The 27,760-nt window shown below is 41.6% G+C and overlaps 2 protein-coding genes across 3 annotated transcripts in view; one reads left to right on the forward strand and one right to left on the reverse strand.

Annotated features, from left to right (window-relative positions):
• Window positions 1-1,640: 1,640 nt before the first annotated feature.
• Tmem59 (transmembrane protein 59) lies at window positions 1,641-23,983 on the reverse strand. The gene is made up of 8 exons (XM_050136171.1): window positions 23,732-23,983; window positions 18,403-18,508; window positions 16,225-16,319; window positions 13,445-13,597; window positions 12,217-12,298; window positions 11,126-11,207; window positions 7,276-7,384; window positions 1,641-2,266 (listed from the first exon to the last, which is right to left on the reverse strand). Exons 1-8 carry the CDS (start codon window positions 23,918-23,920, stop codon window positions 2,111-2,113), a joined length of 972 nt encoding a protein of 323 aa, XP_049992128.1. The 5' UTR covers window positions 23,921-23,983; the 3' UTR covers window positions 1,641-2,110.
• A 210-nt stretch (window positions 23,984-24,193) lies between these two features.
• The window catches only part of Tceanc2 (transcription elongation factor A N-terminal and central domain containing 2), a 43,760-nt gene continuing 40,193 nt past the window's right edge, over window positions 24,194-27,760 (forward strand). The window contains exons 1-2 of one of the 2 annotated variants that reach the window (XM_050136179.1): window positions 24,194-24,356; window positions 24,801-24,944. In XM_050136179.1, coding sequence (XP_049992136.1) covers window positions 24,843-24,944 — 102 coding nt within the window. In that variant the 5' untranslated portion in view covers window positions 24,194-24,356; window positions 24,801-24,842. The other variant, XM_050136180.1, reaches the window with a different exon arrangement.

The raw sequence follows: 27,760 nt of genomic DNA on the forward strand, positions 1-27,760 counted from the left end.
TCGACACTGAGACCCTGTGGTTTAGCTCCTTTGCGATGACTCTCCACCGTGCTTGGGATGGAGGCTTAAGGAGGTTTTTATTACTCAAAGCTATGCCATGCATGAACAACCTGCAGTCCCTGACTTCTTGTCTCCCAGCTGAAGCTTATCGTACCCACTGCTGGGAGAACTGCTCTCTGTATCTTTCCTGGCTTTCCCACTTCTCTCCAGGTTGAAGCTGGGCCACCACTTCCTCCCAGAATCACTGATTCTTCCACGTGCTCTCACGGTTCTCCATGCTTACCCAGGGTTCAGATATGAAATGTTCCCACAAAAGGCTCATGTATTAGGACCTGGCCCATGGCCTTCTGTCTTCCAAATCTAGATAGACTATCTTAAAAGTACAAAGTCTTACCTGCTTAGCTGTCAACTGCATTTTCTTTTGACTTAGAGAAACCTGACAGACAGTTCAGCAGCCACAGTGAGTGTGAGCACTCTAGTGAAAGGCGGCATTACTGCAGCCTCCACCCCGGCTCTGAGATCAAGGACAGTGGTTAGCAAAGGTATTTAACACTTCCCAGTGTGATGACACAGAACCTCACTAAGATTTTGTGTATGACAGTATCTAATATTGTCCTTGTTTTAAATCTCTATCACCAGGGGCTGGAGAGCTGGCTCAGCAGTTAGGAGCATTGGCTGTTCTTCAAGAGGACCAGACTTTGAGTACCAGCACCCACATGACAGCTCACAACTCTCTGTAAATCCAGTCCTGAGGGATCTGATATTCTCTTCTCACTTCTGTGGGCAGCAGGCACACAAGTGTGTACATATATACAGGCAAAACACCTATAGACATAAAATAAATATCTAAAAAAACATTGTTGAGAAAGAAAGAGTAATAATACTAGATTATACCAAGTCAAATCTAAACTTATATCACAAGAGAATAATTTATACTGTTAAAATGTCATTTTCTCTAAAAATATCTTTATTTTTAAAAATATTTATTTATTTATTTATTTATTTATTTATTATGTATACAATATTCTGTCTGCGTATATGCCTGCATGCCAGTAGAGGGCACCAGACCTCATTACAGATGGTTGTGAGCCACCATGTGATTGCTGGGGATTGAACTCAGGACCTTTGGAAGAGCAGGCAATGCTCTTAACCGTTGAGCCATCTCTCCAGCCCCTCTAAAAATATCTTGATGCTACTTTAAAGAAGACAAAAACCTCCTTTGGAAAATTTCTTTCAACTCTAACATGTGCAAAAGCCACATCAAATGGGATCTCAGGAGAGATTATTGAGGGGACCAAAACACTAGTTCGTAGGCCCTACAACTTGAGTTTGTCACTTGAGTTCCTAGAGCTCACATGAAAAAGCTGAATAAGCTGGAAGCTCTCAAGCCAGCCCGCCTGGGGTACACAGTACAATGGGAAACATATGAGGAGAGGACCCGCTTCAACCCAACCAGGGAAGGAACTGACTCCTGGACACATGCTGTGGCATGCAAATGCCCCTCCCACCCCCACTTTAAAGACCACATCAGATGCCAGCCATCAGCTGCCACAGATCAGCAGATAAACAGAACTCTCTGGGCTGGGAAAGGGTGAGAGGGAAGAACAAGAAAGTCAATGCAATACTCATGTTTCAATACATAATTATTCAAATAAATTTTAATGATTTCAATTCAATACAACTGAAAATGTAGTGTCATTAAATAACATTTTCTGCTAATTTCAGAGTACAGGTCTGGAGGCCATTTCCAGGCAGACGCATCGCATCCTAAGCATTCAGCTTGTAAGTAAGATGACTGCAGTGTCATGGCAGGAGGGTGGGGAGGACAATCATCAGCTCATAGAATTTGGCTAAGACAGGAGAAAACCAAAAACCAATGCAACTAACAAAATAGCTACAGATATTAGTAAAATAAAAATACAACCCAATGTCCGTGTCTTAAATGACTAGAAAAATACAGGTAAAGTTACAGCAAATAAAGTCTTCAGAGTTGGGTGACTTTATTTGCACTTCATAGTGATTCCTTAAGGCCTATATCCAATGAAACCATTTTAAAAAGCTCTATGAGGAATGGAAGTTGAGGTGTCGATGACACTTTCTTTAAAAAAGCTTAGATTTCTGAATGAGCAAGATTCACCTTGGTGGGCAGAGGCCCTGCTTCCTCGTGATCTTCAGTTTGAGACCTAACAATCACAAGAGAAGAAGCTGGGTATCTGCTTAGCTTTTGTTCATTCATAAATTCCAAGTCACCATAGATACTCAGTTTCTGCAAAAGAAAAATCAACACACATCATTAATTTGATGCTCCGGAATCTTTCCAACTAAGTTTCCAAATACAATCCCACCCCTAGAGCTCATGGTGGTGCACGGCTCCTTACAAGTTTCAGGCCAGCCAGGCCATACAGGAAGATACAGTCTTAAAACACAGAAAACAAAACAAAAGCAACACGCACAATTTGTCTATGGATATTTGGTCTAAAAAATTCTTCTGTATCTTCTAGAATCGAGCATGTGTTTCGGCTGTTTTGTTTCGTTTTTTGAGACAGGATTTCTCTTTGTAGCCCTAGCTATCCCAGCTCTGTAGACCAGGCTAGATATGAGCTCAGAGATCCACCTGCCTCTTGAGTGCTGGGATTAAAGGGTGTGTGCCACCACCACCTGGCAAGAAGGGAGCATGTTTTATGGTCACCTGTAGACAACCCAAGAAAGTTTTCCCACACATCCTAACTTAAATCCTTAGAGGTGTAATGATTAAGAACCAAGCAAATGTGCTTTGGTTTAAATGAAGTTAACATGGTTACATCAAGAGCTTTCATTCTGGAGTTTTGACGGATGTCACAAGTGACCGAGTCCTCTATGTCCTAAAGTCTCCTGTTCAGTAGGCAAATGATTCGCTGCAGCTGTCTAACTTGCCAAGCAAAAAAATGACATGTTCTGCTTTTTTTTTAAGATTTATTTATTTATTATATATACAACATTCTGCCTCCATGTATGCCCACATGCCAGAGGAGGGTGCCAGATCTCAGTACAGATGGTTGTGAGCCACCATGTGGTTGCTGGGAATTGAACTCAGGACCTCTGGAAGAGCAGCCAGTGCTCTTAACCACTGAGCCACCTCTCCAGCCCATGTTCTGCTTTAAATGTCTCTAAGAGCACAGACTATAAATAGTACATTCTAACACTAGTAAAACGATCTGCATAAATATATACAACCCCTTATAGTGTTACTTTTAATAAAATATAATAAAGCAGGGTCTGGAGAGATGGTTCAGTGGTTAAGAGCCATTGCAGCTCTCACAGAAGACTTGGGTTCAATCTCAGCACCCAGACTAGGCAGCTCATAACTCCACCAGAAGATACAATACTCTCTTCTGGTCGCTTTAGGAACTCTGTACACATGGTGCACACACAGACAAGCAGGCACACACATACATGTAAGTAAAATTTTTAAAAATTAAGCTACTAAAACAAAAAAAAAATGAAAGTAGAAAAGTGGGGTGTTCCCCCAAAGAACTAAGAAAAAAATGGAGAAATTGTCTCACAGAACTATACAATCCAAAAAAGCCATCATAGCACTGACACCCTGTCATGAGAAAGTATCGAGTCATCTGAGAGGCTGGAGAGATGACTCAGCAGTTCAGAGATGCTACCCCATAGGACCTGGGTTCGGTTCCCAGGAGCCACGCACTCACTCACAACCACCAGTACTCCAATTATAGGGGATCCAATGGCCTCTTCTGGCCTTCACGGACTCTTTATACATGGTGCACATAAACTCACACAGGTGTGCATGCATGCACATACACACACAGGCTTACACATACACAAAATACATCTTTAAGAGTTATCTGAAAGGGAGGAATTGTGTGAGATCAACAAGTACTCTCAAATCAGTTGAGGGGATAGGAGGGCAAAGCATGAAGTGCTGGTCCAAGAGATGTCTGCTTTCCCAGTGTCAAAGAGGGCACTGAGGACAGCAGCTCCTGATGCCTGACTTATGACCCCAGGTCAGACAAAAGATCAATGGCTTTGGAGTTAGGCAGAGTGCCCTTTGTGGTTCTACCATTTACTGGTAAATGAAACAGTTTCAAAATTTGTTGCACATTTCCTATGGGGAAAGTGGGATGACAACAGCCGCTGCCTCACAAGGTTGCAGTGAGGGTTTAAGGAGCAAACACATGGAAAACACTTAGAACAATACCCATAAGAAAGGGCGCGAGAGTTGCAATTAAGTTTGGTGAACAGAGGGTAAATGCTGTGTTGTATTTATCAAGGCAAATTCCACTCAAAGACTGCAATTTGGTCTCGGCAATAGGCAGACCAAAGTCCATGTGTATCTTCATTTTACAGGGTAAGAAGAACAAATACAAAAGGTGGAATGTTCCTTTACACTTGTGAATATGTCACTGCATTGGTTTAATAAAGAAGCTGACTAGCCTATAGTTAGGTAGGATATGGTTAGGCAGGAGAACCAGACTAAGAACACTGGGAAGATGGGGTAAAGTCTTGGATGTCAGGAGGAGACACCATGAGATGCAGAGTGAGCAAAATGGAGAGTTCGTAGAGGAGGTGAACGAGCCTTAGGGCAGCACACAGATAATAGAAATGGGCTAATCTACGTTGTAAGAGCTGGCTGGAGACAAGCCTAAGCGATTGGCTGAGCATTTATAATTAATATTAAGTCTCTGTGGTTATTTGGGAGCCAGGACACAGAAACTGCCTATAATGAATTAAGAAGGAAGGGACTAGGACTTCACAGGAGTGAGGTCAATAACGATTTTTTACTATAGGCTATTGATTTCTTGCCATGAGTATTTTGAGTACATGAAGAGGCTCAAAGGAAGTAGTGGGCAAAGGTAACCCTATGCAAAATACTGAATTCCAACTTTACCAGGAAAAATAAAATAGCTAAAACCTTAGGGTCTGGGAATATAATTCAGCAATAGAGCATTTGACTAGAATATGCAAAGCCCTGAATTTGATTCCTAAACTGCCAAATATAAATATTAAATAAATATTTAAACATACACATGTGGGAACCAAGTAAGAAATCAGTATACTTGGGGTTGGAGAGATAGATGGCTCAGAGGTTAAGAGCACTGACTGCTCTTCCGGAAGTCCTGAGTTCAATTCCCAGCAACCACATGGTGGCTCACAACCATCTGTAATGAGATCCTTCTGGCCTGCAGGCATGGAGGCTGAACACTGCGTACATAATAAATAAATAAATCTTTAAAAAAAATCAGTATATTCATAAATAGACGGGTTCAGGCTGTCTGCTAAGTCTAACTACCTTTGCGTGAATCTCAGGGCCTACCTGATAGAAGGAGAAAAATGATTCCCACAAGTTGTCTTCTGACCTCTACACACTTTAGCGTACACACACACACACACACACACACACACACACACACACACACACAAAATACATATATACATAAATGGAGCAAAAAATTTTTAAAAATAGGTAGATTCTACTGAGATATATCAACTCATGAGTAATCTTCAATAGTGAATTTATCTTTTATACATGGGTAAAACTGTCTACCTTTCATTCTGCTAATCTACATCTGACCACCTATTCTTCAAAGTTCAGGTCAAGATACCTTGCCCTGCCCCTCTTATTTAAAAGTTGTATTTGACAATCCCAGCACACAGTGTCTGCTTTCCATGACATTTGTGCAATTACTATTTGCTCTTCTTATTCACTTTACCAAACCAGGTGTGATTCCAGCACTCAGAGATTTGCTGTGAGAGCAAGGGCAGCCTGGACTACAAAGTAAATCCTAACCAAGGAAAGACTACCAAGTAAGTTCTTACCTCAAACACCGAGAGGACAGAGGAGAACAAGAGCTAATGATAGACATATGCAGGTGTCATGATGAAACCTCTGTTGTGCGCTGACTTAGTAAAAGCAAGTGCCAGGTGCTGTGGCCACACCTTTAACCCCAGCATTCGAAAGGCAGAGGCAGGTGGATCTCTGTGAGCTCCAGGCCCACGTGGTCTGTGTGGTGAGTTTCAAAACCCTGTCTCAAAAAGCTGAAGGCAAAACCAAAAAGTTCATTGATCATGAACTTCACTCCAGTCTCAATACCCTCATAGCTAAACAATCACAGAAACATCACCTAGACTTCCTAAGGCTACTTGCTCATACATAAAATGGAATAAGACACGCTGTGTGAACCAGGCACAGGGGCTGGAGAGATGGTGCAGTGGTTACAGGCACTGGCTGCTTTTCCAGAGGACATGGGTTGGATTCCCAGCATCCACAAGGTGGCTCACAACTGTCTATTCCAATTCTGGGGGATCCAAACTCTTTTTGGCATCTGTGTGCACTGCACACACAAGGTATACATATACACATACAGACAAAACATCCACATACCTAAAATTAAAAATAAAAGCTAAAAAGAAAAGCTAGGGATAGACGTGCTGGCTTGTAATTCCAGTCTTGATCTTGACTCAGAAAACAAACAAGGGGGAAAATCGTGTAATAGATATTGCTGGACATTGGGTTGACATACAAAAAAATATTCTACAAATCTTAAAAGAACAAAGCTGACACTAGTTAGCACCTTGTCCTAGGTTCCGGGAACCTTGACTTGCTATATCATGCAATGCCTTACTACGGAGTCCATTTTCATTTCCCTCAGTGCTTTTCCCTGTGGCATTTTAGACACAGATCTCGTACTTGCTTCAGCTGGATTTGCTGTCAATAGACATTATCCCACATTTAATTACATAAATAGCTTGCTATTCTTGGAAACTAAATTGAATCAGCAAATTACAGCTTTTTCTCCAAACAAACACCCTTTACCTTAACAATTGTTTCTTCGGCCAGTTAAATTTTAATTACCAAAAGGAAGCAAGTCATAATCTTTTTGAGGGTAGGTACCAGAACACAGGAACTTGGAATCAAACACTAGTTTTGTAGCTTCTAAAACAACATCATGGCAATCGATTCCTAATTTTAAGTGGCTCCACAAGTCTTCTCTTACATCCCAGCTTAGCGAGTGCTGCCAGCGTTCTCTTCAGTTTCAGAGAAGCAGAGGGGCACTGTGCTCAAGCCAGTCAACAAAAGTGTCAATGCAGAGTGGGAACACTATGCCCGGGGTACAAACTCTTGGTTTTCAGGTGTGCCAACCTCACCTGGGTAAAGTCATAGAACCTCTCATTCTGTTAGCAGGGTCTTGTTTTTCTAGCTAAACAATGCACTTAAAATGGTTATTCATGTGGCTCTGTCTTCAAGTACCCAAGGGTTAAAATTAGACTTACCTCAGGGGGAACATACTGCTCCACAGCTGTAGCAACAGCTGCACAACAGATCCAGAGCAACACCATCACCGAGAGGACCAGAGTCGTGGTTAAAATCCACCCAGAGTTACTGCGAAAACAACAGCAACAGCTAGTCACATGCTTCGCACACTCGGAACACAAAACTCTGTGCACTAGCTCTGTAATTATTAACAAAACATATTAGCGCAAGGAAATAGTACAGCTAGTTAGTTAGGATGATTTGATGTTCTTTCCTCTATTTTTTAAAATTTCTGTAGCCTCACTATATAAATCTTACAATAATTAATAATGATAAAATCAGATAGATTTCAATCAGACTTCCTACTACATATATAAAAATTATCTCAAATTGCTGGGTGTGGTAGCACACACCTTTGATCCCAGCACTCCAGAGGCAGAAGAAGACAGATCTCTGAGTTCCAGGTCAGCCAGGGATACATAGTTAGATCTAGTACAATCAAACTAGAGTATAACCTATATCCTATAGTATAGTAAAACCGTATTAAAAACATAAACAAAATCAAAAGTAACCCCCTCAAATTACTGTAAAGAGCATTTTTATTTACTTTGGGGGGGGGGGTGAGACAAGACTTCTCTGTGTAACAGCTCTGGCTTCCTGGAAACTTGTTCTGTAGACCCAAGTGGCCTCAAACTCAGAGATCCACCTGCCTCTGCTTCCCAAGTGCTGGGATTAAAGGCATGTGCCACCAATGCCTGGACATTTTTATTTTCTTTTGAGATGGGTTTCATGTAGCCCAGGCCTCAAGCTTCCTACCCCGCTAGAATTACAAGTTTGGGCCACAACCTGAAGAAAACATTTTAGTTACTAAATTAGACAAAGCAAGCACATGATCTAAAAATTGAACATAATGGTTCTTAATTTACAAGTTATTGTAATGATATTCATTTAAGAAAATACGCCTAAAAGTTAAGAAAAATTATGAAATGATCATTTGTTTTATGAAAGAATTCACAATAAACTTCCAGAAATCAGTTTTCCTATAACATTTCAAACATGTAGAGTAAATGGATTATAAAGCATTTTGTGACCATCATATTTTCCTTATGACTAAGGTAGGAGGGCATTTAGGAGTCTCAAGATCTGCGACAGTCCCTAATTCTCACTTGTTCATTCATGGCCATTCTGATCCATCCACTTTTCACAACACCTTAAGGAGTGGCATGCTAGTCATTGTCTCCCAACAAAAGAAGAACGTGATCCCAGGAATCTACCTGGTGGAAAGAGAACTGTCTTCTGATCTCCACACATGTGCTGTGCCATACACACTCATACCCAAATAAATAAAGCAGTTTTAGGTTTTCTTTAAAAGAAGCACATTTTCTGAAAGCACGTAATTCCCCTTTGACGCTGTTTTAAATAATTCCCTTTAATGAAAAAGCATTTACCCTCCTTTGCAGAGTCCAGTCCTGTCCTGGGACTAGAACTCACTGCTCTGGGGGAGGACACATTGGATATCTGGACTGCAGCAACTAGCAGAGACAGAAAGCTGGGGCTCATCTCTAAGTGCATCTTTTTTATCAGCCTCCACAGCAAAGCAGAGCAGATCCTGTAGACGCTTAGCCATCTCCATGACTTCCTGATCTCCCTGCCCACTGCCTATATCCAGCCTCATAATTTGCTGCTCAAGCTCTCCAGCCTAGTCCCTATCTATCGGGATTCAGGAGTCTTCCTGATACTCTTTTATTCAATGTAGGACATATAATAATTCGTGTTTATACATAGAGACTTGTAGAGAATAAACTTCGAGTTAAAAGTTTGCTTTTTTCTAAGTAAGACATTCAAAAGATTATTTTTAAATTGTTAGGTTAGGGCCAGTGATGGCTCAGTTGATAAGGATAACTGCTGCCAAGCTCTGATGAGTTGATTTTGATCCCTGGAACCCACACAGTGGAAAGAAGGAACCAATTATCACATGCTATAAATACCCCCTTGCCTTCTGACACACAATATGTGTGTGTCTGTATGTATATGTGTGTGTATATATATATATTATGTATTATATACATATAATTTTATTTTTTTAAACTGTAAATATTTATTTATTTATTATGTATACAATATTCTGTCTTTGTGCATGTCTGCAGCCAGAAGAGGGCACCAGACCTCTTTACAGATGGTTGTGAGCCACCATGTGGTTGCTGGGAATTGAACTCAGGACCTTTGGAAGAACAGGCAATGCTCTTAACCACTGAGCCATCTCTCCAGCCCTATACATATAATTTTAAAATTTCACTAGTGTCATACTCAACCAAAATGATCCCCTAGAACAATGCACTGTGAAACAGCATGGCTTGCAACTTAATCAAAATGTTTGGCACACAATATAGTAGAAAATAAAATTGTGGGGTAAGGAGAGGAGGGCTCAGTCAGCACTCCTACGAGCAGAAGCAGGCACACTTTGATAAAATCCTCTCTACTCCTCAGAGTGCCTGACAGTCCTTCCTTGGAGGGAGGGCATAACGTAGGCATCACTCCCACCTCCCTGTTCCCCCTAGGAGTTCCTGGCACAGAGTTGACATGCCCTAGCTCTTCTTCGTCTATAGTCCTTACCAATCTCTTCTAACTGCTTATCTGTCCATGTGGATATAAATCCAATTCTTAATCACTCAGACATACTTTAAAGTTGAACTTTATTTTTAACATAGTGTGTGGGGGTGAGAGGACACCTTTGTGAGTGCTGATTCTCTCGTTCCATCATGTGGGTCCCAGGACTGAACTTAGGTTGTCACGCTTGGTGTTACCACGAAGTCATCTCCAGGCCCCAGAGCAGCTTAATTTAACTCTCTAGAAAAGACGTTTCTTAACACAAATCAAGAAAGCCCTTGTATGGTGAAAAACTATCTGTTCTGTTTGGGTTTTACTAAGTAGCAAAAAGAGGAGGTTAAGAGAATAGGCTGGCCTACAGATAAAGCTACAGTGAGGACAGTGACTTCTGTCCTACTGGAACAACAGCGCGACTGCAGGTAAGAGTAACATACGGTTTCAAAATGACTGCGAGAGGAAGGGTGAGGCACATGCTAATTATCCTGTCTGATCATTACACGATGCATACATGTATCAAAATAGCACTTCATACTCCATATATTTGTATGTGTCAGTTTTAAAATTTTTTTATCATATTTTAATTTGTGGGGAGCAAACATGCACTTAAGGTTTATGCATGCAAATTTTATCATATTTTAAATATTAAAAATTTTTACCCTATTTTAAATTTATCATATTTTAAATTGTAGGGAACAAACATATGCATGTGATGGTATAAGCGTGGAAGTCTGAAGACAACTTGTGGAGTTGGTTCTCTCCTTCCACCATATAGGTCCCAGGAATCAAACTTAGGTTTTTGGCTTGACACCACGTACCTTTCACCACTGAGCCTTTCACTAGCCCATTTTTTGTTGTTGTTGTTGCTATTGTTTTTTGAGACAGGGTTTCTCTGTGAAACAGTCCTGGCTGTCTTGGAACTCACTTTGTAGACCAAGCTGGCCTTGAACTCACAGAGATCCATCTGCCTCTGCCTTCCAAGTCCTGGGATTAAAGGCATGTGCTACCACTGACCAGCAATATGTGTTAATTTTAAAAATACACACAATACCTTCTAATCAGACTCATCATTCAAAAATACAAGTTTGAAAGGGAAGTTAAAAAAAAGTCTATTTAACTACGATACTTCTAATTTAAAATTAGAATTAATTTCTATATACATATATATAATTTGTATTTGTTTTTAAATCTAATTAAATTTTTTAAATAACAGGATGACTGACATAAACCAGGCTTTATCTTTTGTATATATTAAGAAACACATACAGAGATAGGCATCTTAAAAAGCCATCACTTTCTTCATCTTCAAGGTAGTTTCTGTGTGCTTGCGAATTTCTCATCTGCAGATCTGAAATAGTAAGTACAGGTATATGAAATGTATATCCTAAATGTTAGTTTCACTGACTTCTTCGAGATACGTACAACCTATAGGTAACTTCTGTGAGTATAATTTGACACATCTACACGTTAAAATTCCTTTGGCACCCCAAAAACCAAATGGGTGTTCTATCATATTATGAATTTCATGCCTTACTTTCAAATGTTGTTTGTTGTGTAGCCCACAGTGGCCTCCGACTCACAGCCATCTGTCTGCCTCTGCCTTCTGAATGCTGGATAAGGTGTGCATCACCATTCCAGGCTCAAATGTTTTTGATACTCATGTTTTCTGTTTAATTACATGTGGACTTGAGTAACAGAATCTGTTTTATTCTCATTATAACAGTCTATGTTAGCATTATCTACTCATTCCCACTCAATAAAAAAATCAGCAAGTTAATTACATCATATGTAAAATAAGGTAGTACATCTTCAAAGATAAATTCTGTTTTAATCTGATGCTTGATATTCCTATGATTTAAAAGTCACATCTAGCATAGAAATAAAAAGAGAATAGGGAACTCATACTTTAAAGTTAGTGTCACTATTCAGTTATTTTTTTAATATTTATTTATTATTTATTATGTATACAATATTCTCTCTGAAGGCCTGAAGAGGGCATCAGACCTCATTACAGATGGTTGTGAGTCACCATGTGGTTGCCGGGAATTGAACTCAGGACCTTTGGAAGAGCAGGCAATGCTCTTAACCATTGAGCTATCTCTCCAGCTCTTCAGTTATTTTTTAGGAAAAAAAAAACCCACTGTTTGGCTAGTTCATATTCAAGGCATGCTTTGAAACAGTGTTTAGAACACTTCTCCAGGTGGTCCCCAGGCGAGCAGCATCACCAGGACATGGAAATTGTTAGAATTGCAAACCCCAGATGGATTCCCAGATTCAGTGCATTAGAAAAGTCGGAGGGGGAAATTACAACAGATCTGACAGCTGAGGTTTATCCATCTATTTAGATTAAAACTTACAGGACATTTTGCTTAAAGATGATTCTCTCAAGTTTGTAGGTTCCTGCTCCAACTGAGGTGCATACTGAATTTCTGGTTTAGACTAAAATGGTAATGAAAGCAATTAAGTCATTTGTACCTCAGAAGCTGTTTTCAGTAACAAGTTCTAGAACACATCATCTATAGTATCAACATTTAAATAGAAAAGAAGTAACAGAAGTATAGCACAAAAAAAATGCATTAAACACAATATGGGTCTAGAAGCTAAAGTGCCCCAAGTTTGAGCTGAATACTATTTATATTAGTAACTGACAGTATGACTTTAAGGAAGCTGGATGCTCAGCTTCCTCATCAATAAGCAGGGATAATATAACTTCGTGAAACTACTTAAAGATTTCAGATAACACAGTCAGTTCTCTATATCACTGCATTTCATATCTATGATTAAACCAATCATGGGGGGAAATATGTACTGAATATGCATGGATGTATCCCCTGTTATTAAACAAGGCAACATAACAATTATTTGTGTAGATTTCACACTGTGTTAGGTATCATAAACAACTCGGATGAATTAACATGCAGTCATATGGTACATGACTTTTCAGTTAACTGTAACACTAATAATATTATCACCTAGCAATATTGTAGCCATTTCAGTTCAAGAAAACTTATTGTTAAATAACCCATAACTACACAGGGAGGGAGTTTGTAGGTTATATGCAAATGCAATATAACTTTATATTAGGGAATTAAGCATCCCCAAATATTGGTATTCTTAGAATCCTGGAACAATAAGTACTCTAAGACAACTGAACATAACTTTCTAGGTCAGCACCTATCAATATCTCATCACACAGGAAATTATTAGACAAAGAAAAATTACCTCTCTAGAAATGTTATCTTGTCATAATGCCTTTTTTAGTGTCTTTTTTTATATGCCACTACTTATGTTCAAAGTATATGATTATCTTCCTATCTAGATTTTTCATTTAATAAATTTAGTCACTATAAAACCAAGAAGACCAAATAAGAACCACTGAGCTTGAGGTCAGGCTTTCAAGAGACAGAAGGAAAGGTAATTACATTGTGTCCTGCTGCTCAATGTTTCCACGAAGGCCAATTAAGCAGCACTTTTTGACAAAAATATTTAAGTGACCAATTACCCAGTTCTTGCTGACATACTCATGTAAGACATGTTCCTTAACTATTGCTGTATTTAGGTCAATTTGGAAGGCACAGTTGTCACCTGGAATATAACGATTTTTCCATCATCAGCTTGGAGATAAAAAGTCCATGAAGAGGTGATGAAGCTCTGTGCGGAGTCCATCACGTCACTCCAGAATGACCTCACCAGAGTTAGAGGGAAAAGGAGATGCATTCTTGGCATCAGGGACATGAGCTAAACAAATAGACAAAAACATTTAAGTAATAAGAAATAAGTAATTTATAATATGTTTATGAAAGAGAGCAACATACTGGATATGATTCAAATTTTACTGGGAAAGGTTACAGATGATTACATGAACAGTTACAATCATCTGCACTAGACTAAATGCTGTTGCTGAAGCAAGTTAACTATAATAAAGCTTAACATTCCGGGCTACTTAAATTCACCAAATACCTTTATACACAACCCTTGACCTCCATCTATCAGGATAACAGGCATTGAGCCAAGCCCTCAAACATGGAGACTCTAAAGATCTCATTAAATAAGGATCACCAAACGACAGAATTGAATGGAAAGGACAAATCACCTCATTCTTATCCTTAATATTCCCACAGAAGGAGAAATCATGTCTTAATAAACATCAAAGGAAAAAATATATGCAGAAAATATGGGACTTGCTTACAGTGAATGCTGAGCGGGTATTTCATGGTATTAATACACGTAACAGGTGCGACTGACAAGATTTTAACACCAACTGGTATCTCAATCTACCTCCAATTGTGACTACTTAACTTATTAAGCAACACTGACCCCGAAGCACAAGCTCAGGATGTGGACTGCTGTGCTCTAGGGATAACTTTGATTCATCTTACATCAGGAGAGATGTCATCAAGAGCTACTGCAATGCAAAAAACAGCTTTTAGAATGAGATCTGTATCCAGGATCCAGTTTTCCATGTGATAGCTATGAAGCCTATCACAAATTCACTTAACAAGTATTTATTGAGGCTACAAATTTAAAGAAATCAGAGAACCAGTTGTTTTTGTTTTTATTTCGAGATGGGATATTGCTATGTAGCCTAGGCTAACCTCACCCTTGCAATCCTCCTGGAATAGCATCCTGAAAGCTGAGGTTACAAGCATGTCATGTCTACATATATCTTTTGTAATCATCAATGTACCCCTGTGTTCAATCAGAACAATTTATATAGGAAAATGATTACCATAGGGCAGCGTGTGTAAGTAAGGAGGGAGACTACTGTAAACAGGAGTGAAGACAGTTAGGATTTTACAAAGAAAATAACACTTCCCCAGAGTCAGAGATTCACTAGGCACATAGGAACAGGAGCAGAAACACAAAAAGTATGCCAGATTAAAAAAAAAAATGTACAAATTCCATGGAGGGCAATTTTGCTCTATTTCTCAAAATTAAAACCTCACAAACTTCAGCAATTCTAGTTTTATGTTCTTATTTATAGATATACTCACAAATATATAAAATATGTAATATTTATAAAAGAAAAATATTAGAAAGAACCTTTATGTTCGCAAACAAGGGGCTGCTTTGGTTGGATGTGATAGCTCAAGCTGTAATCCTAAAATTGAGGGGGATCAGGAGTTCAAGGTCAACCTGGGCTACATGAGATCTTGCCTACCAAAGTCAACCCCAAAACAATGGACTATTGATATCATGATACATCCATTTGGAATGTCATATGGTGAAAGAAGTAAAGCTCTTTACTTGCTTATATTAACAAAAATTCATTGACATATCCTTGTTTATGTATAAAATTCTTCAGCATGAGTAACCCTGGCTGCACAGTCAACAGTCACAGAGGTGCATTCTCTCAGATGGTGAGTACAGAAACAGAGGCACACTCTCAGGAATGTACAAACTGTCTCTGAGCCTCTTACCCAACAGGCTATATTCCTTACGCACAACACTGAAAAATTACTGTCCAAAAATTAATTAGTTAAAAATATTTTTATAAAAATTGAAACTTTTTTCCTTGTATATAGTTCATGAGGAGTAAGGAACTTTCAGAGATGACATTATAGAGATTTTTGGGAGCTAAACTATGATAGGCTAATTGTACTTAACCCTATATGTAATTTGGAACTACTAAATTACATGATAGAAGGATGACAAGATTTCTGCTTAGAAAGATATCTAGGCCCAGGATAAGGGAAGAACTAGTGATGTGGGATTCCCCTCTGTATGCTGTGAATATGTTTTATTACCATTGGTTAATAAAGAAGCTGCTTTGGGCCTATAGCAGGGCACAATATAGCCAGGTGGGAAACTGATATATAGAAAGAGAGTAGGCAGAGTCAGGGAGATACCATGTAGCTACAGAAGGAGACAGATACCCAGAAACCTTACCAATAAACCATGAGCCTTGTGGTAAAATATAAAATAATGGAAATGGGTTGATTTAAGATATAAGAGCTAGCTAGCAATAAGTCTAAGTGATTGGCCAAGCAGTATTTTTTTTAAAGATTTATTTATTATGTGTACAATATTCTGCCTCGATGTATGCCCGCACGCCAGAGGAGGGTACCAGATTTCAGTACAGATGGTTGTGAGCCACCATGTGGTTGCTGGGAATTGAACTCAGGACCTCTGGAAGAGCAGCCAGTATTCTTAACCTCTGAGCCATCTCTCCAGCCCCCCCCAAGCAGTATTTTTTAAAAGGAGGTATTTCCATTAACTTTTCCATCTGCAAACATAATTTTGATGGACAAAAGTTAAGTATAAAATCTAACAATAAAATAAGACCACTCTGGCAACAATCATGTCACGTAACACAACTCAAAGCACACAAGAAGGCAGTTTGGAAAGGCAGTATTGTCTCTTACTTGTTCTTGTCTCAATTCAGCAAATGGCAACTGATCCTGGCAGCCAAGATGGCAAGCATATTGCTCATCAGGTTGGGAATATGCTTCTGTGCACGCTGAAAGAGCAAAAGGCAAATTCTTAGAAAGAGGAGAAGGGTGGAAAAAACAAAGGCTGCAAAAGGGATCTGGCATATTATAAGGGTATAAAGATATAAAGACATACTTAAATATTTCATCTTTGAGCTGCCAAACTTGGCAATAACAGGAAATATTTTAATACTTCTTTATCTCTCTCCTACAAGCCCAATGTCTCATGTACAAGTCTACTAATGCCATCCCTGGGCTCTGGCTATACAACACATTCACATAAGGGATTCTCAGAGCTGAAGCTTGTGGAGTGGGAAGTACTGGTCTGGTGTCCTGAAGTTGCTACTCAAAGTTTAAAATCATCATTTGTTGGCTGTAGCCCTCAACCCGAGCTGAGGGCCTAACCCTGACTACTGGTTTTTCTAGGCCTTGTATGGGCGAGGTAAGTATTCAACCACTAAGCTATATATCTCTAGTTCCTTTATATTTCTCAGTGAGACAAGGTCTTCCCAAGTTGCCCAGATTGGCTCTGAACTCACTCTATAGTTCAGACAAGTCTTGACCCTTCTTGCCTCAGCCTCCCCAAATAATTGGGATTACAAACCTGTGCCACTAGGCCAGCTGGATTTCTATAAGACTGAAATGGAAAAAAAAAACAAACTACCTAATATAAGAGAGGAACATAAGGTATGTTAGTTATTTGTATAAATATTTGGGAACGCTCAGTTGAGAAACAAAGATATCAACATGACAAGGGGTGGGGGGGGGGAACAAAGCAGTTAGCCTATTACTGTAAATTTTAAGAAAATGGAACTAGAAAATGTTCTACAATAGAGAACTGTAAAGGTTAAAATAGAGTTGGGCTATAGCTCAGTGGCACAACAGTGGCCTGGCATATCCTAGGTCCTGGGTTAGATCCTCAATGCTTAAGAGGCAAGAAAAAGCTGAACTGGGCTCTACCAGATACACTTACTTCCTTTACCCCATTGGTCCTTTCTTTCTTGTAGTATTTCACTACTGCAGCAATTTTATTTTTCTTCTCAACTCTCATATGTACCTGTAAACACTTCTCAGGGGTTCTAGATAAAATGAACATGCTGTGGGGTATTTGCACACTGTGTCAAAGTGTACTGCTATAATAAAAAGCTGAACAGCTACTAGCTAGGCAGAAGAGATACATGGAAATTCTGGGAAGAGAAAGGAAAAGGCGGAATCTAGGTACGTGGGAGACGCCAGGAGACATGGAGAGGAAACAGGAGGTGCAAGATGGAAAAGAGGTAATCCACGTGATAGCACATAGATTAATATAAATGGGCTAATTTAAGTTATAAGATCTAGTTAGGAACAAGTCTAAGCTATAGACTGAGTTTTCAAAATTAATAAGAAGTCTCCATCTCATTATTCGGGAGTCGGCTGGCAGAACAGAAAAAGACTCATCACATGGCATGGCACTGCGAACATAAGAAGATGGCCAGTGAGGAGAATGGGCCATATCAATAAGGTCACAGTACCGCAGAAGACAGTGTGAGAGCCATGTCACTGACCACACAAATAAATGGACAAGATTCTATTACAGTTCTTTACAAAGTTAAACGTTCACTGTATCCTGATTGTAGGTTTCTTTTATCAAACACATCTCTTTCACCAAAAGGTAAGAATAGTGCTTAACTGGTGACAGAGTCTCTGATTATTTTTACTGGCATGACTGATAAAGAATACTCTGTTAAACACTTCAGAGTCAAAGGCCTGATTCAGTAAGAACCCTGGAGTTGTGTCAACTGACTGACAGGTTTAGGTAAACGATACCAGCATGAAAAGGTAGTAGTGAATTCTGAGTTGGATAATTACCCCTGCATTTGTCTAAACAGAATGCTTGGCTAAACAAAGGAGTCCTATCCACAGCACAAAATAAACACTGCTTCAACACAGATGGATTAAAGCCCTTGACATTTTTAGCAGCATCTATTAAAACTTTAATTTTATAATTACAATATGGCAGGTGACTAGTTTAAACAGGATGTCTGTCATTTTCTAGGAAAAAGACATAAAAGGCATAACTCAAAGAGAGCCCCAATGTTATGCACAGATGATGTCATTAGCATAGCATCTTACCAGATTCACATTCCAATTTGGTCCGATTTAAATCAATTCCATCATCCACAAACTGGCAAATTGAAAACAGCCTGCAACCTCTCTGACATGCATATAGCTCCTCTTCCTGAGAAGTTCAAAAACAAAGACGATTACCAAAAAATAAAATTTTTCTTTCTGCTGGAAAAAAATAAAGATCAAGAAGAAAGCAAAGCTAGTGCTTGTTTTAAACTATACTTTAAGTTTTGTACTGAAGGGGATGAGGGAAAGATGGTTTTAGTTCCTAATTTGAATTGTTTGGTTATAAACAGGATCTCTCATACACACTAGACTAGTTTCTAACTCCCTACACAATAAATGATGACCTTGTACTTTTGGTTTTAAAATATTTTATTGCATGTATGTGAGTGTAGGTACCACCTACATGCAGTATCCAGGGAGGCCACAAGAGGGCATTAGATTCCCCCGGAACCAGAGTTACACACAGTTGTGAGTTGCCAGGTAGATGGATGCTGGGAATTGAACCCAGGTCTTCTGGAAAGGCAGCTAGTGTTCTGAATTGCTGAACCATCTCTCCATCTCTCCAGATCCTGCTCTTGTATTTTTAATACTCCCGTCTCTACCTTTCTGATGCTGTGATTTCATGTACCATCATACCTGGTGGGTATGATGCTAGAGATGGAGAACCCAGACTCTGTGCACGCTAGGCAAGCACTCTAACAACTTGGTCCCTATCTCCTTATTTTTCAAATGATACTATGAGAAAAGTCAAACAGCTGAAAATACCCCCCTTTTTGCATGTTCCATGGCCACAACTTAGAAAACTATTTCTATTAGAACTAGAAATAGCAATGATAAACAATCAAAACTCTGAACAAGGTAGAAAAGAGTTAGCAATTACCCAATGGTCACTCTTGGCATGGTCAGCTACATCCAAATGTATAATCAGTTTATTAGCAAAAATATCAGGACCAGCTTCATACAGCAAATGCCAAAACAAAGGCAGGATGGCAAAACGACGGCAGAACGAAGATGAGGTGATGTATCTGTTTATACAAATATTCATATGCAAGGATTTCTCTATGTCTAAAAAAGATTTTTTAAAAAAATTTGTGTGTATGTGTGTGTGTGTGCACACAGCATGCCCATGTCAGTATATGTGTACCATGTGTGTGCAGGGCTAAAGGAGTTTGTGAGCTGCCACATGCTTACAGGGAACAGAAGGTGGATCGTCACAAGAGCAGTAAGTGCTCTTAACAGCTGAGCCATCCTCCAGTCCCAAAGATTTTTATCTTATTTTTTAATTGGCTGCCTTTAACTGAGAATCCAAACAAGAACAAGAGGGTGACATACAGGAGCAGTTACTGCAATCAGCTAGATTGCAGAATTAAATTTTTTTTCTGGTTAAAAAAACAAACAAACAACAACAACAAAACCAATGCAAGTTACTTTACCTGTTGAAACCTCAAGTTTTCTCAACAAGAACTAAGACAACACTATTATCTCCAAATATAATTCTTGGAGACTGCTAATCTTACCAAAGAGTGTAAGACACGAGGTTCTTAATAAATATTAGTAACACTAACATAATGTTTTCTATTTTTTATAATGTTTTAAAAGTAGAAAATAACAATTACAAGCATTGAGAAGTATGTGTGAAAAAATCAAAATAGGATGCTCCCCCCAGGATGGTTCTTTATGCTTAGAAAATAGTAATTGCATAATGAGACTATAAGCAATGAGACCAACAAGCTTTTCTTTCCTTTGATGAATACAGTATTTTAAACAAACTATGTATATGAGGGAGCCCTTGCAACATTCTGTGAGAACCACTGTGTACCAACTGGCCAGCACCTAACGAGGAAACATGCACATCTCAGTTAGCAACCATGGACTACAGCAGTGAGCATTTCTTTCCGGCAGAAGACTTAGTAAGCTCATGTAGCAGCAATAACCCACACGAAGAGATGGCTGCAAGCCCAACACGAAGTCAGTTTTATTACACAGCATTGGAGGTGGCACGTTTTGTGACCTTGGTTCTAGCTGCATTTATAGCTAAATTAAAAACTACATCTCAGATATGATCAGAATTTACAGTTTACAGGCTTTGTAAACAGCAAAAGAATTCTGTTTCTGGAGCACCGCATATTTCCTTATACTGCACACAGGAAGCAGGAAGAAAAAAGAGCTCTTACCATGAACTATACCAGATGACATTTTATAAACTGGTCTGGAACTCTTAATCCCCTGTCTCACTCAGCTCTTGTGTATTGAGATTGCTCACATGTGACTAAATGCCCAGCTCAGACAGTCTTTCTTTTGTTAAACCAGCTCCAAAAGTCACTGGGAACCAACATCAGAAAACCATATGGCATGCTGAAGTCTATTGGGTCTGGAATCAACCCTGAAAGCTCAGCCATATCTCTTACCCTGTACAACCTTGGGGAAGTTACTAACCTCTGTGACTTCTCAGTGTCCTCTTGGTTGTGAATGAGGGTACTCTCACATTAATCTTGCACACTAGGAGGGCTTATACATTCATATTACCTTGCACTGATAGATATAACATTAATAATAGTCAATAAACACCCACAATGTGCCAAGAGCTGTGTTAACACAATGTATTAACACCCATAATGAGTAGGCTAGGGAGATGGCTCAGTGGTGAGGAGCATTGGGTGCTCTTCAAGAGGATCCAGGCTCACCCACATGGCAGCTCACAATTGCCTGTAACTTTTACTCCAGGGGATCCATACCATCTTCTGATTTACCAGCCCAGGGTTCACATGGTATATAGACAGACATGCAGGCTAAACACCCGAACATATAAAATAAAAATAACCTTTTCTTAAAAAGAAAAGAGTCAGCTGGGCGGTGGTGGTGCATGCCTTTAATCCCAGCACTCAGGAAGCAGAGGCAGGGGAATATCTGTGAGTTCGAGGCCAGCCTGATCTACAAGAGCTAGTTCCAGGACAGGCTCCAAAGCTACACAGAGAAACCCTGTCTCGAAAAACCAAAAACCAGGGGCTGGAGAAATGGCTCAGTGGTTAAGAGCACTGCCTGCTCTTCCAAAGGTCCTGAGTTCAATTCCCAGCAACCACATGGTGGCCCACAACCATCTGTAATGAGATCTGATGCCCTCTTCTGGCCTGCAGGCATACATGCAGACAGAATATTGTATACATAATAAATAAATAAATAAATATTAAAAAAAAAGCCAAAAACCAAAACAAAAAAAAAGCAAAGAGTCATATTTTTACTTCAAGTATTTTGTATTCTACAGAATATAAATCCAAATATGGTAAATATTTCATGCTCTATGTAACCCAAGTGACTAGCAAGCTTATAGAAAATGTAATCTTCTAATATAAAGCATAAGGAAAGCGTGCTTCCCACCATAATGACTAGAGCTCAGTGATTTTAGGCCATTATCAACAGTGCTACCTGAATAGCTTTCATGTACATTTTCTTACCCTTTAGTTAACTTAGCTAAGTCAAGCTACCTATCTCCCTTGATTTTGGCTTACTCTCTTTGTGATTGGTAGCGCCCTGAGTCACAGCAATCCTCCTACCTCAGCCTCCCAAGTGCTTGCTGGCTTAGGGGCATGAGCTACAACCTGGTTTGAAGTATTCTACTCAGGGTGATAAGCACAAATGTGTGCAAACCTGGCTGCACAGCAGGGAAGAAATAGCTACCACTGGTTGTGCTAGGTAGGCCTTGTTCTAAATGCATCAGATTAGCTTCAGTCTTCACACTGGCTCTGCATACGTGTGGTTTCCTACAGTTCTAAGAAATCAAATGATCAGTGGAAACACAGTGAACAAACAGGGAACCAGGAAAGGACTACAGTCTTGCATAGTCCTGAAGCCCATACCCTGTAAAGAACTGAGCACACTGCCTCTGCCTCCTGAGTGCTGGGATTAAAGGCATGCGCCACCACCGCCCGGCTGAACTTTCTTGTAGAAGCCTTTTAATGATGTGAGGTTAACTGACTGAAGTCTGAAAGTCAAAATCCTTCTCCAGCCCCAAGGCTGGCCCATGGCAGGTCTTGAACTCACGACCCTCTGATCTCAGTCCCCTGTAGTCTGCAATTACAGGTGTTCTCTACCATGATTAGCTCTTCGGTTCTCTCAAGTATTTATTAATTTCTGACAACAAATTTAAGGCTAATCCTATCTCCTACAATTTTGTGAAGTTTTTTTATGTTTTGATTGTAACAGATGACCCTTAGATATGAAAGGTAAACAAAATGCTGGAAGGTACAGAATTTACAATTTTCCATATCAAAGACCCGAAAGCACTTGTCACTGGATCTGTCATCCTGGCCACTTTGTAGCTAAAGGAGGCGAAGAGGGATAGCCACAATGGTTAAGCAAAGAGCACATAGAAGACGAAGGAAAACGAGGAAAAAAAAAAAACCAGCACCAGCGAAAGCGTTTACAAAGCAAGGTGGGGAGGGGTATATGCCCTAATTATATATGGGAAAGGGGTGGTGAGAGTCACCACGCAATTTAGAATGTTGAGTAAACAGAATTCAGAAGGAGCTGAAAAACACGGAGGCAGAATTAAAGGCTAGGCAGCGGCTGCGGGGAGGGGCCAGGGGTAGGAATCGGCCCCTCCTCTAGCTACACGGCGTAGGTCTTCTCCAGGACGGTCGTATTTCTCGATCCATTCCACGCATTCCTTACTGCCTGCACCGAGTGACGAGGTCGATTTTACTTTATATTTCTTTTGAAGGCAGAAATATAACTAACTGCTGCCGCACGAAGACATCCAGTCCCCTGCGGCAGCGTCTCACACACAGTCACTCAACACAGACAGGAAGGAAATCCTCCCTTCCAGTGAGGCTCACAACTCCCGGGGCTGACTTCACACTTCAGACCGCAGACGACTGTCAGCCTGGAAGACTCCCGAACACAAAGCGCTCCCGACCCAGAAAGGCGCGCGATCAAAGACGGGAAGTCAACATCTTGTGCACGCGTGCACTCGCGCCTTCCTCCCCACCCCCGCGCTGCTAGTAGGTCAGGACCTCGCCTTCATCCTCATTCTACCCCGGCCAGCGATGCACTCCCCGGTGGCCCCGCGGCCCCCCAAGGGCTCGCCCTTTTCTCATCTTTGGGCCCCCACCCCCAGTCTATCGCCGAGTCCTGCAGCACAAACTTCCGGCAATTACAGCAGGAGCTGGGTGCAGGCAGGATCCGGGAGGAAAACTGCAGCTACACCGAGGGCTGGGGGAGACGCTGAAGCGCGGGTTCCCCACCAGGGTCCCCGAGCCTGCCACTGCTGTGGGAAGCCGAGAGCTGGGCAGCGAGGGTCGAGGGAAGCCCGGTATCGATGGGCCCTACCTACCTTAGGGTAGGTGTGCAAGGGGTAGGTCAGCTGACAGGCCCGGTGACAGGACGCCGTGTCCCCCAGGACCGAGTCAAACGCCTCGGCCGCTGCAGTCCCCGAGCCTCCGGCCAGCGCCATGGTCAGCAGCAGCAGTGGCGGCAGCCCCAGCTGGGCCTGGACCCAAAGCTTCCCCTTCGGCGCCGCCATCTTGTCCGCCTCTGTCACAGCCGCTCGGCTTGTTGCTGTTTTCTTTTCAGGGTTTCTCCTTCTTCCGGGCCAGCCCCTTTCCCCGCCCCTCCGGCCAGCGCTTCCGACTCGGCGAGCTCCTCGGCTCCGCCCAGGCTGCTGCCTCTTGGCCCGCCTGTGGGACTGGGCGGGCTCGAGGACCTGGCCAACCCTCTCGGTTGTGGGCACGGAGAGGCGCCCGCCTCCTTCTCCGCGAGGCCGACTGGGGCGTGTAATTCGCCTCACGGAGCCACTGCCGCCGCGCGCCTCGCAGTGCGTTCTGGGAAGTGTAGTTCTCGGGAGTCACCACCGAGGAACTGGGCCCGGCCAGAAGTGTACCAATTAATTCCGAAGCGTGGCTGGACTGGGAGGGTCTCAGAGGTCAAGAGACTAAGCTGTAGGCAGGCTGAGATTTCCGGTGGGTCTCACGTCGAGCTGTGATTCGATAACCCCTTTCCAAGCTTCCGAGTGCTGGGGGCAAGGGAAGGATGGGGTTCTTGCTCATGGATCTGGTTGGGGTCCTCTGACCACCGAGCAGTGGTTTCTGGAGCTGCTGCTGAATTTTGCCGAGGTCTGGAGATGGTTGTTGATCTTAAAGTAACTCTTGGGATTGGGCTACCGTGGAGTAGTTGTATCCTCTTCCCTTCATTAGCGTGCCCTTCTGGAAGCAAGGAACCTAACCCAGGAAGTAAACTTATTGTATGGTTTCAGTTTTTGAAAAGTGAGTTCCTTTCTGGGGGAGGAAATCTTACTTCCTGTAAATACCACCCAAGAGCCCCCATAATCCAGGAGTGTTTTTAGAAAATCCATTCTTGTCCCTTCTGGGAATACACATTGAAGTTTTGCCCCGTTTCTTGATCAGAATACACCTCCATCACCTGAAGGTAGTCGGAGCCCCCCAACAATGGATAAATTTGTCATCCGAACACCCAAGATCCAGAATAGCCCACAGAAGAAACAGCTCGGAGGAAAGGTTTACAAGCAAGCCACGATCGAATCTTTGAAGGTGAGGAGGGGCCTGGGAGCACAACGTGCAAAGGACTGTGATAATGAGGCAGGGCCAAAGGGTTCTACTGTGGGGACCATGAGGGACATTTCAGGGACCATTTTTTTCCTCTTCTCACGTACCCTGTACAAACCTTTATCAATTCCTGTACCTCTGCTACCCTGTATTAATTCAATTACTCTGGCATTGGGGTAAGGTTGCTAGCCAATAGGATCACCACCTCCCTTGATTAAAAGGTTGTTTGTTCTCTTTGTGTTGCCCTGGCTGTCCTTGAACTAGCTGTGTGCGACCAGGCTAGCCGCAAACTCAGAGATCTGCCTGCCTCTGCCTCCCCTACACTGCACCACTATGCCTAGGTAAGATGTATTCTCACGATGTGTACCAGTGTCTGTGTGTGGGTATGTTACTAGAGCGTTGGAGCTCTTTGAAGATAGAGTAACAGTGATGTGAGCTATCTGAGGTGGTTGCTGGAAACTGAGCTAGGGTCCTCTGCAAGAGCAGTATCTGCTCTCAACCACCCCTGAGCCATTATCTCTCCAGCTCCAAAGTTTTTAAGAAGGATTAAAGTTTCAGGTTGGATTCCATCTGCTCTAGAGACGAACCTAATAAAGAGTGAGGACGCTTTATCGTGCTTTGGCATCTTGTTGGCCAGAATTGTAGCATAGGGCTCCACAGCTCCACCTAGGACCACAGGGACTTGAATGTGTTATTTGCTCCCTGGAACTAAGTTTGCTTCCGACTAGTTAGGAAGAGGTGAGGAGCATTCACAAACAGGCAGTGAAGCTAAGTGTGCTAGTGCACATTTGTAGACCGCACACCTAGAAGTCTAATGCAGGAAGATGGAGAGTTCAAGAACAAAAGGCATTACATGGTAAGGCTCTCAAGAAAAGAAATATATTAGGGGTGTGGCTTAGTGGTAGAGTGCTTGCTTGTCATGTGTGAAGCCCTCCAGTCAGTCTCCATCACCACACCAAAAAAAATTTAAAAAGCTATAATCGCATAAATGCTAAATTAATTATGATTGTGCTAAAGACAACTTGCAGTGAATCTCTGGTCACCTTGCACCTCTTCTGCATTTTGATTTGTTTTTAGCTTTCCTGGTTGGTTTCTCTATACCTGAGATTCCTAATGTTTGTGCAGCCTAGAGCTCGGCCTTGGTTTGAATTGTTTATCCAGGGTGACCATACCCATCCCAAGGTGCTCTGGCTGTCCCTGACACACTTGCACCTCCAGTCTCGATTTCTGAAGTGAGAGGGGATCTGGGACTAGAAACAGAGGTGGTGTGGTAGCATTCTGAGTACTTGGTTTAGATCCTAGTTGTATTCTTTCCCTAGGTGCCCCCATATGTAAGGAGTCTTTTTTGGGGCCACTAGCTCACACACACACACACACACACACACACACACGCACGCACGCACACACACGCACGCACGCACGCACACACACACACACACACACACACACAAAACCCACAAAAACATGAAGAGTTATATTAATTATGAAAGCTTGGCCTTAGTTTAGGCTTGTTTCTACTAGTTCTTTAACCCATTTTTATTCATTTACTTTCTGTCTTGTGACTTTATTACCTCCTGTCCATATTGCCCATTCTGCTTGCTTTGCATCTCCTAGCGTCTCCTCTGACTTCTCCCTTCTTCCTCCTAGCATTTATGCTCCCAAAATCCTAGCTGTCAGCCAATCAGCTTTGTATTAAACCATTTTGAGCGACAACTCTTTACAGTGTACAAAAGGATTATTCCACAGCACCCATAGTCTAACCAGATCTGTATTAGAAGGCAGTGAAGAGGGGCTGCCCAAATGATTTGGGGTGGGGACAGTGCTGGGATCAAATTCCAGGCGTTTTGATTGCTGAGTGAGGGCTCTACCAGCAAGCTGTTTCTAGATCAACAGCCTCCATTCCTCTCTGTTCTTTTGCATCTACAATCCCTTTGCCAGGAATGCTCTTACTGTGTTGTCTTGGAAGCAGTATAGGGTAGTGATTAAGAATATGTTGGAGCCAGGCGGTGGTGGTGCACACCTTTAATTCCAGCACTTGGGAGGCAGAAGCAGGTGGATCTCTGTGAGTTCAAGGCCAGTCTGGTCAACAGAGTGAGTTCCAGTACAAGCTCTGAAGCTCCAGATACCCTGACTCAAAAAAAAAAAAAAAAAAAGGGGGGGGGGAATATGCTAAAACCAGGGTAGATGAGATTGCTCAGCAGGTCAAAGCCACTTGCTGCCAAGCCTGAAGATTTTAGTTCAGCCTGAGGAACCCTGTGGTAGCAGGAGAGAACTGACTCCCATAAGTGGTCTTGCTATGTCTCCCAGGTACATTGGAGGAGGATTGTTATGTGATGGTTTACTCTTTTGGCTTTTTGAGGGTCCCACCTCCCAGGTCCCAAATAAATCACACACAGAGACTTACTCTTAGTCATGAATGCCCAGCCTTAGGTAGGCTTGTTTCTTACCAGCTTTTCTTAAATTATCCCAACTATTTTTTGCCTCTGGGCTTTTCCTTTTCTTACTTCTGTGTATCTTATTGTCACTCTTACTCCGTGACTGACTGGGTGGTTGGTCCCTAGCATCCTCCTCTCCTTGTTCTCTTGCTGCTCCTCTTCCTCCTCGTTTCTCCTATATATTCTTTCTGCCTGCCAGCCCCTCCTATCCTTGCCCCTGCCTTGCTATTGGCCGTTCAGCTCTTTATTAGACCATCAGGTGTTTTAGACAGGCAGAGAATCACAGCTTCACAGAGTTAAAAAAAAAAAAAAAAAGCAGCACACCTCCGAATAATTTGATCCAACAGATGGTCTTTGTGTCATTCT

Source organism: Alexandromys fortis, unplaced genomic scaffold, assembly GCF_014885135.2.
Source record: "Alexandromys fortis isolate MF-2015 unplaced genomic scaffold, M_Fortis_MF-2015_v1.1 scaffold_13, whole genome shotgun sequence".
NCBI lineage: Eukaryota > Metazoa > Chordata > Mammalia > Rodentia > Cricetidae > Alexandromys > Alexandromys fortis.